This window comes from Microtus pennsylvanicus, chromosome 12 (genome assembly GCF_037038515.1).
Source record: "Microtus pennsylvanicus isolate mMicPen1 chromosome 12, mMicPen1.hap1, whole genome shotgun sequence".
Taxonomy (NCBI): domain Eukaryota; kingdom Metazoa; phylum Chordata; class Mammalia; order Rodentia; family Cricetidae; genus Microtus; species Microtus pennsylvanicus.
Window position 1 is genome coordinate 67,298,958 of NC_134590.1, and position 20,292 is coordinate 67,319,249.

The window sequence follows — 20,292 nt, forward strand, 5'->3', positions numbered from 1 at the left end:
TTTCCTTAACTCCTCAGTCCTAAAACTAGACAGAAAGGTCTTCCTGACTTCTAAGGCAGGCCTGGAAGAGAGTGAGCAGGTGCACAGAGGGCAAGTCCTCATCCAGGAAAAGGGGCCCTGGACTCCTGACAGGAGCTGTGGAGGCGCCACCTGGTCTCCGTCACTGTTCAAGGGGGAGGATTTGGGACCTGCTCCTTCCCGAGCAGAACCGTCTTCCACACCTGGGAGCTAAGGACAACACCGCAGTGGCACTGGCTGCCCCCGGCAGGTCAGGCACATGGTGTCAATGGTGGGCTTAGCTGTCAGAAGCCCTGGCTGCAGCTCTCGCGAGTGACCTGAGGCAACCTGGGACTGCCTGCCTCTCCTGGCACAAGACAAGCATTTATAAACACTGAATAATGCTGAATAAAGAATCCTGAAGCCTCCCGAGGGATGGCGCTGAGCTCAGGGACACATCCAGGTGAGGCACAGACCATCTGTGCTCGAGGGTAAGTGTCACACAGATACCAATCTGTCCCAACCTAGTCTGCAAGTCCCTTCACCTGGGGACCCTGTCTTGGTGGCACAGGGTCCAAGACCACATGGGTTCTTCTATTCATTCCGCTTCTTCCAGAGGAACCTCCTCCCCATACTGGAACCCCCCTACTAAGGCCTGTGGATGTTTCTCCGTTGGTCCTGTTTTGTGGCTCTTCTCTGAGCTTCTGAGGGCCCCTCTGCTGACACCAGGACACCTGGAGTCCAGAGACTGGGGTGACAGACTGAATGAGCTGGGTTGCTTCCCAGAAGGGGACCCAAGCAAAGCTTCTTGCTGTTGCAAGTGACTCACTCAGACCTCTCCAGTCTCCATCTTTCCTGCAAGGTCAGGCCATATGCAGGGCTGCTGCACCTTCTCAGTCTTCCCTGGGACTGGACCATTCTCAAGCAAGCACATGGCCAAGCCCTGTCTAAAGGCTAGGGAGCTGGCAGATGGGGGTTGACGGATTTACTTTACGGCTGGTACTGGAGTGAGGCCCTGAGCCCCACTCACAGTGAGACAGCTCAGCAGATAGGACCAGGCCAATAACCTCGGGTACTCATCATGATGGCTACAAAATGCACCCCAAGCTCTATAGAGCATTTCCTCTACGGGAACTGCTTGCCCTGCCTGTGAGCTTCAAACAGAGTACGGAGGAGCGATGCCACGCACAGAGGTCAGGAGAAGGCACACGGTTCCTCAAAGGGTGAAACGGGGTTCACATGACCCCAACACTGCTCTCAGGTGTATACTCGGGACTGAATGCAGGGACTCACATACCTGTCTACCCCATTAGAACAACGCCATTCACGGTGGTCAAGAGGTAGAAGCTGCCCCAATGTCCATCAAGAGATGGACAGATAACAAAATGTGGGAATTGCCATGCAACGAATATGATTCAGACTTCAAAAGGAAGAAAGGCTAGCTGGGCAGTGGTGGCGCACACCTTTAATCCCAGTACTCAGGAGCCAGAGGTAGACATATTTCTGAGTTCAAGGTCAGCCCTGTCTACAGAGTGAGTTCCAGGACAGCAGGGAGCTACACAGATGAAGGAGGAGGAGGAGGAGAAATTCTGACAAAGACAACCCTAAAAACCATCCCTCAGTGAAATACGCCAGTCACGGAAGGACAGACCACGATGGCTCCATCTCTAGGAGGCTTTGCGTCATCAGACACAGACACAGAAGCAAAACGTCAGGTCCAGGGACAGGAGGAAGGGACTGGAGAGTTGTTTAACAAGGGCGAAGCTGATGGGCAAGAGGAGAAAGGTCTGGGTATGGGCGGGAAGGGTGGGCCCCTGCACTGCAGGTGTAGTTAAAGCCACAGGCCTGCATCTATGCGGAATACTGTCATGCATTGCTGTGTCGTAACTTTTAAAGTGCGCATCTCTCTGTGTCTCTCTGTTGTCTCACACCTGCCTCCCTTTCTCTGTTTTGTCTCTGTAGATTGTGTCTGGAGGTCTCCTCCAAAGACCCACATGTTGAAGGCTTGATTCCAGCACAGGCTGCTACTGAGAGATGGCTCCCTTAAAGGGTGGGCCAGGTGAGAGGAAGTTAGATCAGGGGGGACGTGTTCCTGAAGGTGACCTTGAGACCCCCATCTCCTCTACCCATTGTTCCCCTGCTGCCATGTGTGAGGTGAACACTTATCTTCTGACATATTCTTCTTCCACAGGCCCAAAGCAACCAGGCCAAGCAATCATGGGCTGTGACTGTGTGTGTGTGTTCATGTACACACATGTGGGGGACACAGGTATGTGTGTGGTTACATATGGAGACCAGAGGTTGACACTTGGTGTCTTCCTCAATTACTCTCAGCCTTAATATGAGGCAGCGTCTCTCACTTGAACCCGGAACTCATGGGTTCATCCAGTCAGCTTGCTCTGGGCATCCCTTGTCCCCACCTCCTGAGCACTGGGATTGCAGGCTGGCCACTCCGCCTGCTTGGCATCAAACAGGACCTGGGGATCTGAACCTAGGCTTCTCTGATAGGTAAGTACTCGACCCTCTGAGCTGCCTGTCAGTTCCTGGACTGACATCCCTGTAACGGTGACCTAAAGCATGCTCCTCTTTGTAAGCTAGTTAGCTCAGGTATGTTGTCACAGCAATGGAGGCTGGCGAACACTCTCTCCCTCTGTCATCCCTGGCTTTGGAGGAGCTGGCTGCCATGTCGCAATGATGCTAGCATGGCTCTGGGGAGACAGACACTTATGGAGAGAAACTGAGATCATAAAAGGAGCTATCTTGAAAATTAATTCTGAGGTTCCAGTCAAGCCCTTGGTAGACACAGCCCTGGCTGTATTCACCATACATACGTGCCCTGGGCATTACCTATTCTGGGCCTGTTCACCATACATACGTGCCCTGGGTATTGTCTATGCTGGGCCTGTTCACCATACATACGTGTCCTGGGCATTACCTATGCTAATCTTTTTCTTTTTAAAAAAATATTTTATTTTATGCGTGTTTTGCCTGCATGTAGCTATGTATACCAAGTGTGTACCTGGTATTCACAAAGGCCAGAAAAGGGTATTGGATTCCCTGGAACTGGAATTATAGGTGGTTGTGCACTGCCACAGGGATGCTGGGAGTCCAACTCGGGCCCTCTGCAGGGCAACACATGCTCTTAAGAGCCATCCCTCCAGCCCTGCTGTGGAATTCTTAGTAACTCTTGGACCAAGAACACACAGGGGCACTTTGGAGAGGTCCCACAAGCTCTGTGGAGGCCTGCACCCTACCAGCTGCTCTTGAGAGCAGATGCTGGGACAACTCAGCCTGTCTGCTGCGGGACAGATGGATGCTATGCTTGTGAAGCCACTCTATAAAAGAAGCCCTTCTGCCAATAAGAAGTCTGCTTGAAGCGTGTGGGTGGGCCTCAGTTCAGGCCTGGGGACAGAAGGGGTTTCCCAAGGGGGAGCTTTGTTCTATACTGTTTCTCAGCTCATCCCATCAGGTCCCTGGGAGAGTGGCAGGGGCCATTTCCATTATCTGAGGGGAGACAGAGGTCCCTCCCCTCCTCAGCCTGCCACACACTGCTTCCAGACTTACCCCCAGCCCAGGGTTACCGCTCCACCTGTCCCCAGCACCTGCTCATGGTCTCAGGGTGGCCTGTGAACAGCTTTCTGTTTAGAAGTGGGGATGGGAGTAAGAGAAGGCTGAGGGTAGGCTGGGATTCCCCCTCACCTCCTCAGAGAGCCCCCAGCTCTTCAGAGAGGACTCCACAGGAGCCCCACAGCCTTGGGTCTGTGTCCTGGAATGTTCCGGTTTGTGGTCCTAACCTGACTGGAATAAAGCTGCTGCAAAAGGACTTCTCGAGGTCTCTTCTCCCTAGTCCACAAGGGAAGCTGGAGCCAAGCCACTGCTTGGAACTCACCCAGAAGCACACCAGGCTTCTGGCCAGGTCAGGGAGATGTCTTACTGAAGAACCAAACAAAACAGCAACCTAAAACACACCTGGGCCCCCACTTACCGAAATAAGGAGCCATGCAAACACAGAAAGATTTATAGCTCCTGGTTGCCGCACAGTTAGGTAAGTGTGGGCTTGGAGGTACTGGTGGAGCTGGGCCATCACCCATGATCCCCAAGAAGAGATGCTGTACCCGGTAGTGAGGTAACAGGCTCTTGACACTGAGCCGCAGACACCCAGCAGCCCAGTGGTCCCATGGGCACTGCCAAGATACAGGTTCCCAGGCCTCCCCGGACCCCAGAGTCAGATCTCCAGGGCAGGCCCAGGCACCTGGAGGTCAAGAGGGTGAGGTTCGTGGTGGTGCACACCTCTAATTCCAGCACCTGGGAGGCAGAGGCAGGTAGACTTCCAGGAGTTCAAGGACAGTCTGGTCTACAGAGTGACTTTGGGACCAGCCTAGGCTACATAGTGAGACATTGTCTCAAAAAAAAAAAACAAACAAAAGAGGGTAAGGTTCTGAAACTAAGAGGCTAAGATGGATCAACTGGTGGCTGAGACCCGGAGGGGCTCAGAAATGGAGGCTGTAGCTCTCCCCAACCAGCTCTTCCCGGGACAGCTCTCGGTGTGGGCAGGTGGCCAGGTGCAGACTTCCAGCACCGGGGAGCAGGGCAGCAGCGGGAACTCCCACACTCCCCCAGCAGATTAACCTTCCCTGTCAGCCCCTGGGCTGGAAAGAGATGTAGAAGCCAGGTTCCCAATCCGGCCACTCCTCAAAGTCCCTGAGGATCCCTTTAAAATGTGTTCTTGGGCTGTGTCCCAGTAAAACTGAATCTTTGCGGGGGGAAAAGCCCAGGAATCCACAGATAACTCCCAGGGTCTCTGAGGTCAGCCAGCGCTTCATCTGTAGATGTGGGCAGCCACACCCAAGGTTTCTCCAGTTACTTCCCAGCATGGGTAAGATCCGAGCTCCCAAACTCTTCCTCAACTCCAGAGGGCCCAGAGTTGGGGAGAACAGGCACTTATGGGTGTACATACATAGCAAGGGCCTCGCTATAGCAACGGAAGGACTGGGTGGCCTAGGGAGATCTGAGCCGCCTTTCCAGGTCAGCACAACCTTGGTCCCTGCAGCTCCTTGAACATTTGTCTGGGCTTTAGGAAGGGAACTGACAGGCAGAGCAGCTGTGCTTTCTGGAGACCAAGATTTGGGAGGGGAGCCAGCATCCTGACTGTCCTGTCTTGGCTCCCATCTGTGCAGGCCGTGGGTAAACGGGGCTGAGAGACTTGTCTACTGTCCTGGCAGGACCCCTCACCCCATGTGTGGGGCTTGCATAGGTCACTGGCCCCAGGTTCTGTGTGCTAAATATCTCCGTAGGCATTCTCAGAACCACCCACTCTGCCCCCCTCTGGGCTGCTCACCAATGTTGGAATGCTTCAGCAGGCGGCAGATCCGAGCCTCTCTCTCCAGTTTCTGGTGATCTGGCAACAGAAAAGGGCAAGGTATCACCTCGTTTCTCAGCAGCTGAGGACTCACGGCTGCCACATCAGGATAGGTCCCCAAGTGTGTGTGTGTAGCAGCCACCAAACAAGAGGCTACCCAGGGGGTTTGATGAAGAAGTCCACCCATTGCCTGGCCTCTGGGGCACCCACCTGGCTGGCTGCAAGGAAGAGGACAGGTGTGGGTACCTAGAGCCATAAAGAAGTGGTGCCTGGGACAGAGACACACATAGGAGGCAGTGAGTCACGTAACTCTGGGCCAAGAGTGGTCCCAATAATGTAAAGAACAGGAATTCTGTTAGCGGCACACTGACTGAATCTTTCATTTACTGTTCTGATTCCGCTCCTAGCTAGTTGTGGGGTCTGTCGAACAATGTGTCTGCCAGGTGGCAGCAGGCATGTGTCCTCAGAGGCCAGAGCCCACTGCTTTTGCTTGCCCCGCCAGACATAGATCTGGCTCTGAGACAAGCAGCCATCAGACATCTGGATCCTCATTCTCAGAAGGACTGAGAGTTGGTTCACTTGCCGAATACCCATCTCCTCCCGACAGGGCCAGCGGTCCTGACTGCTTTTCTATCACGCCTTCCTTAGGGCCCCCAAAGATGGAACAATTTACTAGCCAGAGTTTTACATTCCAAACAAAGGTGCCAGGAGGCTTTTAAGAACAGATCGAGGGGCTGGAGTGATGGCTTAGTGGTTAAGGGCTCTTCCAGGGGACCAGGATTCGATTCCCAGCACCCGCATGGCAGCTCACAGCAGTTTATAATCTAGTAACATGAGATCCCACACCCTCTTCTGGCCTCTGAGGACACCACAAATGCGTGTACATAGACATATATGCAAGTAAAACACTCACACAATAAGATAATAATAAAATGAAATCTTTAAAAAAAAAGGCAGATCGAGATAGCAATAGCAAAGCCCCCAAAAGCCCCCTGTCTAGAAGGGAGACCTATACCTGGGCACAGCCTCAGCCTCAGCTTCAGAGTGGAATGCCGGGCAGGAAGGAAACCGCAGCTCTCGCTCCAGCTCATGCACACCCTATCTTGCTAACTAGTGCTGCTGCTGTGCAAAACCGTGTGTGTGTGTGCGCGCGCGCGCGTGCATGTGTGTGCGTGCGTATCTAAGTGAAGAAGGAAAAAAAGGCAGGCTTTTCAGCACTAGCACTAAGGACAGCGGCTGCCTCCCTGCCAAGACTGGGAGGGGGTGGACAGGGAGGGGGTGGAGCTGGTATTTTGAACCCTACCTCTTGCTGAGTGCTGAGCCCCTCCCAGAATGGCGAGCCCATAATGAATGTGCCAATCCAGACCTCAGAGGGGTGCCTTCCTCACTATGGGAACTCCCTAGGACTGTCAGAAAGGAAGACCGCAGGCACCCGTTACAAAATGCTGTTTGGGAGGTGTGCAAAGGAGTCTTCGGGTCTCTGGTCCCCAGTGCTGGAGAAAGTTGTCCCTGTGGGAACTCAGGCCTGGCTGAGTCTTCTCTGTGGTTAGATGCCTGAAGTGGGATCCATGTGGTCTAGGGTATGGACTGCTGTGGGAACAGGGCAGCTATGCCTACAACAGGCAGGTCCATGGAACATACTGGGAAGGCTTTCTTCCTCCCCAGAGCCAGGCCTCAGCCCGCTGTCACCAAAAGCCCTGGCCTCCCCACGCCTTCAAGGAGATCATCCACCCTGTACTCCAGCTCCCTGTGGAGGGCCAACAGAAGAGGAAGGGTGTGTGGGGGTGATGGGGAGCAACCCCATCTTTTTCTCTCGGAGACGGAGTTCCTGGGTCCCATCGCCTATTAGGAGCTCAAACACGAGATGGGAATTTGCACCCCAAACAAGAAAAGGGCACCTAGGGGGGCTGTAGATAAGCTGGCTCATTTCCTTTGGCAGCGGCACACACAGACATGCACACACACACATTACACACCTGCTAACCCAGGGGGCTGGTTAGGGAAACTCAGGCAAAAGACGCGCTATTTATTCCTCCTGCCAGAGGAACACCCCTCAGATAGAATGCAGCATTCATCACACTCCCATGGAAGTACTTATCAGAAAATAACAAAACAAAAAATACCCAACACAATTTTACTCAAATTTTTCACTAAAGCGGAGCCTGCAATTATCCACCCGCCTGCCTGAATTCTAATGATAGTGCCGTGTCCCGAGATGCCACCCTCGGGAATGCCGAGGCCTGGAAGCTTTTCTAGGTGATTCTGCCATGATCTCAGTATGCAGGCCTACCTGACTTGCTAGGTTGTCTACTCAGTCAGATACAGACCTCAGGTGTCTCCGAGCTCAGCTCATGTGTGGGGCCCAGGGCTGAGCGTCAGCAAGGCCCAGGCCATCAGGGGACCTGGGAGAAGAAACGGCTCACAACAGAGCCTGCACACCCATGCTAAGTGACTCACAGCAGGGTGAGGCAGCCCCCTCCCCCACACAGGATGCACCCCTCCTCCCCCCGCACCAGCAGAGCAGGTGACCCAGTTCAGCCTCCAAGCCAAGGCCTCTCCTCCATGTTCAAGGGCTGTGACAAAGCCCTGGCCTGCATCCTCTGCAGCCTCCACACACTGAAGAGTCTGTGTCCTTGCGAATGTCGCTACAGAGGCATAAGCAAAGCAGCCAAGAACCCGGTGACAAAGCTTCCCTCCTCCCTCACCACGTGGCCCCATGAAAACCACGGTAAGACCCCAGACAGTCTGCATCACCCACTTGCAGAAACGGGACCGACGCAAACCCCTTTTACTGCCCTTGGATAGGACAGTGTACGACTTAAGGCTCAAGCTGCCTTCCAGATCCAGGGACTATTCCAACAGCTTTTGGGAGCAGATGCGAATCCCTCAGGGTTCGGGGAGCAGAACGGAGCTGTTCTGTGCTGTCACCAGACAGGTGACAGAACTAGAGTCCATCGCCCTAAAGATGACAGAGGCAGGGCCTGCCCCCAGGTGCTGGCAGCCGGGCCACAGCATGTGACGCGTCCTTCTGAAGCACCTGCCACATGACAGGCACCATCTGGGAGCATTACAGGTGACAACCTGTTTAATTCCAAAAATGCCTGAGAGGCAGCAGTAGCAAGCTGGAGGCTGGGGACAGGAGGGACAGCCCACCTTTGATCCCAGAGACACTCAGGGTGTGGCTCCAGGGACGCAGCGGGCCCAAAGGACAAGCTGAAGTGACAGTTGTAGTACTCTCTGTAAGTGACTCTCATTTCCTTGCCCTTTCTCTAGAGATAAGGTTGAGATCCTCTGCCCTCTCCGTGCACCTTCCCCTCCCCCAATTCTCCACTTGTGTGCTCCCCTCCCCAACCTGCTCCCTGGCAGAGGTGACTCACGGCAGGGGGGGGGGGGTGGCAAGCAAGAGGAGCCACTAAGCAGGGGACAGGAGAGCGTGGGTGGCACCAGCCCTGCCAGCTGCAGGCTGTCATGGGAGGACACTGGGTGGGACGGAGGAGGGGCAGGGAGAGGGAAATGTGAAGCCCACTCACACAGGAGGGGCTCCCTTCCCTCACTCCCATCTATGGTCCTGGGTCTCTGCACGGCTGGGAACCGGAGCCCATCTGCAGCTGTGCGGGCCTGAATCCCACATGCTGTACGGCTTAGGATAAACGACACTCCTATGCTGGGCCTCGTTTGGATGAAGGGAACAGTAACAGGGTCTGGTCCCAAAGGACTGTCCTGGATGCCCGGACTGTCTAGAGGATATACCTACACCCATGCCTAGTGCAGAGCAGGTCCAGGGGGTCACCCTATTAGTGGGCATCCCTGCCTCACCCCGGGAGGCTGTCAGCGATGCCTGGAGAGCCTCTCCATTCTGTGGGGACACTCAGGACCTGTGAGGGACCCTCAGAGAAACACAGGCCAAGTGGGAAGGGCCTGAGGACATGGACATTGCCAGTGGGGGCAGCTGTGGGTCCCTGCTCACACTGCCTTTGCTCAGATACCCAGGAGGCTGGGGAAGGGCTGGCCATGGCTTCCTGGGCTGCTTCTTTAGGCTAAATCAGCTGCATTGAGCATGAGCCTAAAGCCACATCAGTGACAGAGTGTCAGCCTGCCTGTGGTGCCTCGGGGGACTGTAGGGACACTGGATAAAGGAAAGCTCGAGGTTCCTGAGGGCCAGGGCATGTCACCAGATTCTGGCCCTCCCCAGTGAGCAGCAATGGGACACAGACTACCAATAAGGCTTGGGTTGGCCTACTTGCAAGGCCCACTGGGGGGCTCAGTATCTCTCTACTCAAAGAGTAGCAAAGATGCCAAATCCATCATTGCTGGTCCTGTTCAAAAGCAGCCAAGGTCACAGCAGAGAACGGCTCTCCCTCCAGCCTGACGCTCACTCGGCTCATGCCTAGCCAGTGTTCCAGACTGCACAAGGATCAAGGGCCTGCTCCCACTGTCTTCAGCCTACGGGAAGACCTGTCCCAAGGTAACTGGCACAGCCAGAGGGTCCCACTTTCTTTCTCGTCTCTCTCAGCCACGTACATCCTGGACAGCCTGGGGGCCAGTCTTCTCAAGTCCCAGAGGGCTCAGAACAGCCACGTCATATGACACCTGGGTATACTGGCCCAGCCTGGTCTGGTAACAACACACTTCAATCCCAAATCACATCCACCTGGGAGTTCTGCATCGGGATTTCACACTCCCAAGGGACAGCATGCTCAGGAAACCAGTTGCCAGTTCTTTGTGGCAGTGAGCCACTGGCCTGGAGACCGTGGGGCAACCTGGACCAGAGACTAAAGATTTCCAGTCAGGCCCACGTACGAGGCTGAAGAATGGCAGGTCAGAGAAGCGGGAAGAGAGGGCTCTCACTGAGGCTTTCTGTACATGCTTTGTTTTGAAGAAAGCATCAAGGCGATTAGGCCGACAGCATCGGTCAGCAGCCATGAGGAGAGATGTCTGTGCCATAAGGCTGCCTGTCAATCCACAAGCATCAAGAAAGGAGGCGGGGCTCTCGAGGGACCTGAGCACCTGCATGCAGCACAGACCTCCACTGGAACTGCCACCCACAGTTCTGTCATGGGCCTCTGGACTGTTTTCCAATGAGTTAGGGATGGCTGGCATCTGGGGCTGCAGGGCAGGGCCACGATCTTCCCTCCAACGGGTCATTTGTCATTCCAGCTGATGCTCCCCTCCCAGGACCTGTTTCAGAAATGAGAACCTGCCCTACACGTGTGGGTGCGTCTCAGCCTGGAAGCACAGGTGTGGCTTGGCATTCCGGCTCTCTCCTTGCCGAGCTGGCATCCGAAGCAAGGCTGTGGAGTGAGGCCTAAAACTGAGGTCAGTGCTGTGTAACAATAAGAGAAACTGGAGAGTCCCCCCACACTCAACCATATATCCCCCGACTCAGTCTTTGAGGCAAGGACAGCAACTACTCCCCAACCCAGGACAGGGCATGGCTCCGGCTCATTCTTGCAAGCCACAGAATTATACAAACATCCTTGCATGGACACCTGGGTTACCTCTCCTGGATATCACACAGCCTGCTTCCCCGAGTGCTGCAGATTCACTGTGTTCCAAGAGCAGCGGGGTCCTGCGAGCATGCTCTTCCCTGGTCTCTGAGTGTACGTGACTGCGGCTTCCAATTCATCTCATCTGACCGGTATCAGCTTTTGTGCTGGTCATTCCCACTGCTGCGGGACAGGACTCCTGCATCACTAACTAGGAGCAGGAGGGGATCTAGGTGAGGAGCCTGGACCCCGAGGCCTCAGTTCTATCAGCTGACAAGCTGAGCTGCCCTCCTCCTTACAGCAGGTGTGGTCTGAACAGCTGCCTCCTCTCCCAGTCTGGGGGCCACCCGGGGTGATGTCTCCCTACATGCAGGTCTCAGACCAGCCTACCTTACCAGGTACCACCAAAATGTCATCCAGACACAGTAGGAGAGCTGTGGTTTATGCTGGAGACTAAGCACTATACACGCATGCGTGGGACAAAGAACAAAAGTTTTTGGGGTCAGTGGCCTCTAGAGTACAAAACGCACAGGCCACCTCAAGACTACAGGCTCCTGGTCATGGTGGCCTTGTGCCTGACCTCTGCCTCTGCCTCCCAGCTATCGCTACCTCCTTCTCATCCTGCCCAGAGTCTACAGCTACTGCCCAGGTCTTCACGCGCATTCCAGACTGGCTACCCCAGACCCAGTCTAGCCTGGAGCCTGTTCTCTGAGGCTAGGAAGCACTTCCTCCCTCTAGAGGGACATAGGGGAAACCAGCAAACGAAGTCAAGGAACTCCAGACCAGCTGACTTACACAATCCACACTCTTCACTGCTGTTCTGGTCTCCAGCCCCTGACACTCTAAACCACCCAGAGAGGTCCTTCCTGTCACGTCTGTGTAGCCAGAGAGACCTGAAACATCACCAGCCGGCCTCTCCTGGTGCCCACAAGCTGAGGTCCAAGCACCCAGCCCCAGGCCTGCAAGAAGGTGAGCACCCTGTGTGAGAACTAAGGGACAAATGACCCTAGGAAAGAAGGACTCATGGGTGGACCTTCCCTGATATACAGGGCCTTGGATAAGGACTAACACATCTCCCTCACCTACCACAGGGGGCACTGTGCACAACATGGTGCATTTTCTCCCCAGGGTCAAGGGGCTCCAACCCTTGGCAGCCACTTCTGACCACGCTGACCCCAGGCTTTGGGCGTGTTCACACCAGCAGCCACATGTCAGCCCCAGAGTGCCTTACCTCTCTCCACCTCACAGGTGAGGCTGTCAAGGGCCAGGGTTCCTCAGCCATGGCCTGTCTCTCCACTTCTGACTTCTCTGGATCTAGATTTCAGAAGCTTAAACTAAACCAAGTGAGTCTCTGAACTGCCTTCCACCACCTTGTCCGCTCTATCGGATAAAACAGGATGCCCAGGTAAGTTTGAATTTCAGACATATTTAGTTTAAGAATTCAGTATGGGACAAAGTTAGAATTTTCTTTCACTGTTTATCAGACATTATATCTGGCAACTCCAGTCTGGATCCCTCATTCAGGGTGGCGGGGGAGCCCTCCCTTCCAGGGCTCTTCACTTGTCTCCCACAGCCCATAAGCTCAAATCAAGTCAACAGAACAGTTATAGGCTGGCCCTGGCACTGGAGAAGACATTCCACATGCCAAGCCCCCAGCATGCTTCCCTGGGCTCCCACTGACAGAGTTGGGAGGACTGTGGTTTTGGCCATGGATGGATAGGAAGGAGGGGAGGGTCTCCAGGAGGAGAGGACACTGCCTATAGTACAAGCTCAAGCTGTTGGGCACTCCAGCGCCTCGTCTCTATTAACCCAGTTCTGTGGATTCTGGGTGCCTATACCTTGGATAGGGGGTGTTTGGGATTTGAGTAGTGAGGTCAAGGAAGGCATGTTGCCAGCTACAGCAAGAACCTCACATGTGGACCCTGGAGTCAAACATACCCCAGGCAGGTTTCTGAGAAGATGTGGACCTTCTTTCCTGCCTTTCCTCTTCTGGGGTATAGCCCCAGCACCCCAGGTCCCCGACACATCAGGACAACTTCTCCCCATTAGCTTTGGGCAGGGTGGGTCTCCTAAACAGAAGGTGCCATGGGAGCCTTTGGGAGACCAGGGGCCAGGCATGCAGCTGGAGCTAGCTGGGCATGGACCTGGGGACAAAAGTGCTTGCTGGGCTTGGATCCTCATCTGTTAGATCAGTCCACTAGTGACGGCGGGCCCGCCAAGGATGTGAGCTCCTGCCTGGGACATCTGACCCCTGATCTGCCTTACCTGTGATCCCACTGTGTGCCCCAGCTGGCTTCTTCTACCCACCAGCTGCGGGACTCTATGTTCTCAGTTTCTGTAAGATGTCACCTCCTCTGTACCTGGTGAGTGCGTGTTGTCGTGGGGTATGGGAAGAGTATCTCAGCAGCAATGGGGACCATGATGAGGACACATTCAAGTTCTCCCCATTCACACGGTCCACCCAGGTACAGCCACTAGCCAGCGGCGACCTTTGCACAGGTTTCTGTAGCTGCACCTCCACAAGGGGTGTCCACAGAGACAGCAAAACCACCCCCAAAGGAGCAGCTGTTTAGTGTGGCGGTGTGGGAAGGGAATAACAACACAAAATGTTTCTGAGACTCATATGCCTAATCATCTCCCTACCGCAACTCCTTTCCTTTAGCTGCTTTTCTTAAGAGTTAGCCGTGTGTGTGTGTGTGTGTGTGTGTGTGTGTGTGTGTGTGTGTGTAACTGTGAGTTCTGTCATTTACTGGGAGGCCTTGTCTACTCTGCATTCAGTACCAACTTTCTCCTCCCAACAGCTTGAAGGACCAGAGCCACCTCCCTCTGGGTGCACTGGATATGGGGACCACAGTGCCCCCCAGATTCCTGGGGTTATCTGAGGAAAAGTGAGGTCCCATCTCTTCACTGAACTTGAATAACAAATGTAAATGAAAGTGGCAGGCAGGTGTCTAGAAATCCCCCAGTGTTTTGGGGGGCCTTTCTCCCTACCTTAAGAAGTCTGAACCCAGTATATAGGAAGGAGGATGCTGGGACAGGTGGGCAGAGACCCCAGGGAGAGCTGGACACGTGAAGAGTATGGTTCTGTAATATTCTCAGCTCGGAGCTGGGAGGATGCAAGGTGAGCCAGTGGCCCCAGCGCCGGCACGGCTCAACCAGCTAGTCAGTGGAGAAGATCGTTGAGTGCACAGAGGACAACAGTGTCCATGTGAAGCCCTGAGAGTCAGGACGCCACTGCAGTGGGGAAGGGGCTGCAGGCATGGCTACACTCATGCTTCCAGCACGCTCGTCTGAGTAGGCAGCTCTATCTCCATTTCCACCCGGGAAAACTGAAGTGCGGGGAGGATAAAGCACAGAGCTGATGCCAGGCACCCCCTCCAAGAGGAGTCACCCACCTTGAAGCTGGCAGCTCACCTGACACCTTCTCCCTCACCCTTTCCAAAGGGTGCAAGAGGTTAAGGCTAAGAATGGGGACCTACGGGAAGGCAGTCGGGACAGCGGGGACACAGGACAGAGAAATGCAGACAAAGGTGAGTGGTGAGGCAGGGCTCTGTCTGTCAACCAGAGCCAGGCAGGAGCCTCCGCAGCGCCATCTCCCGGGCACCACTGGCCTCCTAGTACCGTCATCACCATCCTCCTGAGGCCGACTGTGGACGCGGGAGGGAAACAGGCAAAGCCCACGTAGCCAAGTCAAGGCCAGCTCCGGGTTATTGCTCAGATTCGGATTTGATCCAGAGTCGGTAGGGTCAACTTCCTTGTAGGCCTCCCTCTTGGCTAAGATCCTAGGGCCATACCACAGTGATGAGTTCCTGGGAGTCACTGCAAAAGTTGCACTGGCTGAGTATTGTGGGTTAAGTAGAAGTTTGTTAGGGTCAAACGGAAAGCCATCTTGGGTCCAGCAGGTATGACAAGGCAGACCCAGACCCGGAAATGGCCCCAGCACAAAGATGACGTCAAGGAAGTGCGACACTGCCTCCTCTGCTGAGGACAGATGCTAAAGCATCCTGTGCAGGATGCTGAGCAGAGCAGTCTGGGGGCTGGGGCACACACACGCAAGAGCCGCCAAGAGCTGATACTTGAGAGAAAGTTCTGTGTTAAAAGTTTATCGTGAAAAAAAAAAATGCTCGTCGGGTGCTGGCGCACGCCTTTAATCCCAGCACTCGGGAGGCAGAGGCAGGCGCGTCTCTGTGAGTTCGAGGCCAGAGCGAGGTCCAGGACAGGTTCCAAAGATACACAGGGAAACTCTGTCTCAAAAAAAAAATTACTCAAGAAAAGGCTGGGGCTGGGCAGTGAAGAGACCCTCAGTGGAAGCAGGCAGGGCCAGCCTGCCCTCTGAGAGCAGACCAAAGCAGAATAGCCCTAGTGAGAGTACTGGGAAGGCGGTGTGGGGGTGGTGTTTATAGATGTTTGTAAGTTCAGACCCACCTCCTCTGCTGCCGCCCCCACCTCCCACTGTCCGGCCCAGCTGGCAGGGAGCAGGGTGATAAGGGTCCCCCTCCCATACTCATGCCCCCACACACTGGCAATGCATTTCAACAGCCGCCCGACAGCTAAAGGGTTCATGGGCACTCCGGTCAGGGTCATGGGAAAGAAGCCAGACCAAACCTGGGGGGTTCAGATACCCACTCCCCTCGATCCTCCCAGCTTGTGAGGCACTTTGAGGATATAAATAGAGGACTGATTAATCCAAGGAGGTTGCCAAAGTCTATGGAAAAATAGATGGTTTTCTACTCAAGCCTATCAAATTTCTATTTACCCCTCAATACTCAGCCACCAATACAACTTTTGGGGTGACTTTTTCTGACTGCCAGGAACTTATCCCAGCTCCACCCAGCAGGCGGGAAGAATCTATAGGATGGTTGGGGGTCTAGCTAGACACATCAGGGTCTTGTATGGGCCTCCAGGAAAGATTAAATGTGAAAAGGGGCAGAAAAAGCTTTCGGGGATGAGGTCACAGGAAACGGGCCAGCAGCACAGTGCTAGGCTGTTAGTGGTGGGGAGGGGGCACAAGTCGTCCAGCTGTGAAGGAAGGTGCCCAGCGAGTGGCCCTGTGGGGTCATACAGCCTGCAGAGTCCACCGCCAGCCCAGGTGGGGCTTGAGCTCTCTGCATCTCCTATGGACGGGGCCAAGGTCTAGATCAGCAGGGCTTCTGAGGGCCCCCGAGAAGACAAAGGAGGACTAAGGAGTGGCTACTACCTCTCAGTGGTGGGTGAAGAGGCAAAAGGAGACATGAAGCATTAGGAACTTGAGTTGCTTAAGTTAATCCATCTGGATGGGGGTTTTTAGGCAATTAAATTGATTGAGAAAACAGCATGGTTTTGCTGAACATAACTCATGCAGCTCTTACCAAGCAACTGGCTTGGCCAAGGCTCCTGTGGGTCTGCTAGCATGGCCAGGAACCAAAATAGAGCAGGGAGAAGAGCAATCTTTGTTCAAAAGCACAGCACACAACAATGGGAAGTAACCTGTCTCCCAGACACCCTTGCATACCAGGCAGCCCTCACGGCAGCGAGGGACATGGGCAGGACAAATCACCAATGTGGCAAAAGCCGGATCAGCCTAGGATGGTGACAAGAGGAAATGGGGCTGACCACAAAACTCAGCATCCTCCTGGGTTCATGAGGCCCATGGTCCACCTGCCTTGCGAGGCCAAAAATCTGTGCAAGCCAACACCGCACCAGTGAGCAGAGTGTCTTGAGTTTTGGCACAGTGTATACTGCAAGCCCTCTGCGGGAGCTGACCCCAGCATGATTACCATCAGTGTGGGGCATTCATACCACACAGAGACAAAGTCACACGTGTGCACACACACCTAATGTGCCTCGAATCGTGACCCTCCTCTGTGCGCTCTCCCCAGGAGTGTGCAGTGGAGTGTGCAGGCTCCGGGATATGGTCTGGAAACCATGGGAACTGATCTCAGACGGGGCCCGGGCTCTCTCTGAGAACGGAGGGCTCCACGCTGGTTCTGTGTCTTGGCAGAGAAGAACCCAGCTCACAGCCCCAGACCCTGAATCACAGCTCAGGACAGAGGGAGGGCCCGCTGACAGCAGGTGACCCGGCACCCAAGACTCTACCATCAAAGCTGGCTCCCCATCTAGGGCACAGAAGAGAACTTGCTCCCTGTTCTGGCCAAGGTGCCTGCATACCATCACCTTCCCTGGCCCTCTGGGCTGGAGGTCCACCATGGGGAGGGACTAAGCAGCCCCGGGTATTACCCAGTGATAGGGATAAAGACAGCAGCTGATACAGAAGCACCCCGGGGCCTTGAAGACCTTGAAGACCCTATCTTATGTTCAGAAAATGCTTCCAAGAGGAAACACATGAGAGCCCTGATGGTCTGGTATACAGCAGGTGCTCAAACATGCTTACACAGATGTTGATAAATTGTAGGTGTGGTATCAGCTACATGACCTGTGGGTTGTCAGATTGGAAACTGAAGACTGACAATGGTTCACATGCTCATCACGCCCACTAGAGGAGACCCTGCCTGTGCCCTAATTCAGCCCCAAAGCATCTCCCACTCAGGGTAAGAGAGGTGAGAGGTCAGGGATCCTTGGCCCTCAATTAGCTCAGATTTCAGTCTGGAAGCTCACTCAGGCTGCAATGTCTGAGGATGGGAGGAGGAGGACGTGGGAAGAGAGGGGTGACGTGGCAATGCCATTTCACATTGGCAGCCACCCACTCGCCACCCCCATGGCCTCACCACACCTTCAGCCCACCCCACTTGGGGATTCTATCCAGATCCCTATGCAATGCCAGGACCCCCACTCACTCTGTACCCCATCCCCAGGAAGCCCCAAGAGTGGCTTCTGATAACCTGCCTGAAATGATATGTCCCCACCTGCAACAGGCCCTGGCTCTGTCTGGGTGATCCACCTGGCCAGTACTATGTAAGACCCCTCCTTGCACACCCGCACGCCTGCAGAGGCCTCCCTTGGGCAGACAATGCCGTACTCAGCTCAGAAGACTCAGTTAAGAAACCATCTGGATACCCAAGATGCACCAGGATGGTACTTCACCAGCAGCGAGACGTCAATAGGAGCTCGCCATCACCCACCCACAGCCTGAAGTCACTGCTTCTCCTTGGCCATAACTTTAGGGAAATACCACCTAGTCCCCCAGTGCCTCACTAGCCTGACAACTTGTCTCTTCAGGTCTGGAGCGGAGATGGAGAAGCTACGTGGGACCCCAGAAAGATTAGATGGCAACCCCCAAACTGCAGAGCAAAAGTTGTAAGCTGAGGGCAAATTCCTCCCATGTCCACTCAGCCAAAGCCATCTTGAAGGCCTTGGCATTCCCTGTTCCCTCACCACAGTCCCGATAGGCAGCCCCTGCCGGATCCTACCTCTGGCTGACAGCTTCTTGGTATTAATGATCTTGGCTGCATATTCATGGCCGGTACAGAGCTTGACACAGCGTCGGACCACAGAGAAAGCCCCCCTGGAGAGGACGCAAGGCAGGAGACAGACACAGAGAGAGGGAGCGAGAGGGAGAGAGAGAGAGAGAACCAATTAATCTCCCAAAGACACTTGGAATCTAGCCACTGCCAGGCCTCAGGCACATGGCCAGTGACCAAAGAAAGCCTGTGCCCCTCCCACACAGTCCCCACCACCCTATTTGGCATCAGCAGGACAGGCCACTGTTGTGGGGATTCTGTGAGGAGGAGACCAGCTGGTCTCCTTGGGAGGGTCCCCACTCCATTCCTGCACAACACCCAGGTCCTGATCCATTGGTCAGCTGGAATGAGTTGATGATACCCTGACATGTCCTTCCAAGAGGCAAGGCCAGTCTGGAGCACAGGTGTCTGGGAACCGGTGCAAGCCGGATACAAGGACTCACAGAAAGCTTGAGAGTAGTGTTATATCGCTTAACTGCAAAGCGGGAGGCAGGGAGCCCCTGGGATACAACATTGTCCCCGTGCCACAGAAGAGGACGTGGGGGTCCAGGGTGGGGCACAAGGAAGTCCCGGAACTCATGGGTATGGCTTACAGTGACAGCATCAGGAAAGGCTCTGCATGCTGCCCGCAGAGCTGACCCGCAGAGCTGACCCGCAGTCGAGGGGTGAGGAGGCTGAACCAGGCCAAGCGCTCCCTGGTCCAGCCCCTCACGTCTACCTCTGCACCCCTAAGGTACTCAGAACACCATGTCTCAGACAGTGACCACCATTTCCTTTTTGGTACAGTCCTTCCAGATGAATCTTTGTAAAAATGTATTATTCTAGGAAAAAATAAGTACTAGCTCTCCATCTGATTGGCTCCCGGATGGCTCGGGTCGCTATGGCCAGCGGTTATACTCCACAGCCGCAGGACTCAGTGGCTTTAGTTCCGGGGCAGAGACAAGGTCTCATGCTGCCCACCACAGCCTAGCTGCTGTGACCCTGTGGACAGGGTGCAGGCTGCTCAGGGGCGGGGGTGGCAGGCGTGGCCTGTGTTCTATCAGTAGCTTCTTGTTCCATTTTTCCATTTATGTGAGAGTTACAGTCTCAAAATATTCCTTTGTAAGGAAAATGTAAAGAAAGAGTCATTGGTGGGTTTTTTTCTCTCCCAGTTTAATTCTTTGGTTTTGTTTCTAGCTGTGTTAGAAGGAACCCAGAGCCTTGCACACTGTAGGGACGTACGCCACCTCTGAACCAGACCCTACCCTGGACTACTGTTCCCCACAGCCACTGTGTCTGCACCAGCTTCCTCCTGTTTGTCACTTCCTGGGGCTCAGTTTCCCCATTTACATTCTGAAGCAGCAGGCCTCACAGAGCAGCTATGTGGCTCTCTGTCTGTCCCAGCCAGCCTCACCTTCCCTTTGCTTGGGTCTGAGCTGCCATCTGTGTTGCTCAAGCCCAGGGGGTGCAACGCCCACAGTTTGGCTGTGCAAGCATCTTCTGGGAGGTCCAGACCAGCTCCTGAAGGGAGTGCACAGTCTTGCTTTTCCGTGCCAGGGCCAAGACCTCATAGGAGGCCAAACTGTGCATGTCTGCAATGTCAGACCCTGTCTCAGGTGGGGAGCCCATATGTAAAGCAGGGTAGAGGCCCCCTAAATACCCTCTTATCAGAGAACAGGCTCCTGGCTGCTGACCAGACCCAGGGAAGGACATGAGTGTCTGTGAGCCACAGTCCTCCTGCAGTGCGAGTGTGTCCAGACACAAAACTACCAAGAGTCTGTGATTGGTGGACAGCCTACAGACTACTTGGAGAGCTCCCTCCCCTTGTCCAGATGCCCCCTTTTCCTCTGCAGAAGGCTCTGAGCTGTCAGCACAGGCTTGGGCTAGGCACCCAGCAGGGAAGGGAGAAGCCAGGGCTGGACAGCTGCCAGAGGGAAGAAGCAGGGATGAGGCTGTGAGGTGGGGAGGTGCAGGAACAGTCAGGCAGCCAGTGAGTTCTCAGCAGCAGCGGCGAATGGTGAAGGAGGCCTTGGCCTCAATCACAGGCAGGAGACCCCATTCCAGCGACTCAGAC

The 20,292-nt window shown here is 54.6% G+C and overlaps 1 protein-coding gene across 8 annotated transcripts in view; it reads right to left on the reverse strand.

Annotated features, from left to right (window-relative positions):
• Camk2b (calcium/calmodulin dependent protein kinase II beta) overlaps positions 1 to 20,292 on the reverse strand; it is a 93,291-nt gene that overhangs the window by 34,921 nt on the left and 38,078 nt on the right. For all 8 annotated transcript variants that reach the window (XM_075944253.1, XM_075944258.1, XM_075944252.1 and 5 more), the window contains exons 2-3: positions 18,189 to 18,283; positions 5,336 to 5,395 (exon numbers count right to left, since the gene is read on the reverse strand). In XM_075944253.1, the coding sequence (XP_075800368.1) occupies positions 5,336 to 5,395; positions 18,189 to 18,283 (155 nt within the window). The remainder of the gene's footprint in view (positions 1 to 5,335; positions 5,396 to 18,188; positions 18,284 to 20,292) is intronic.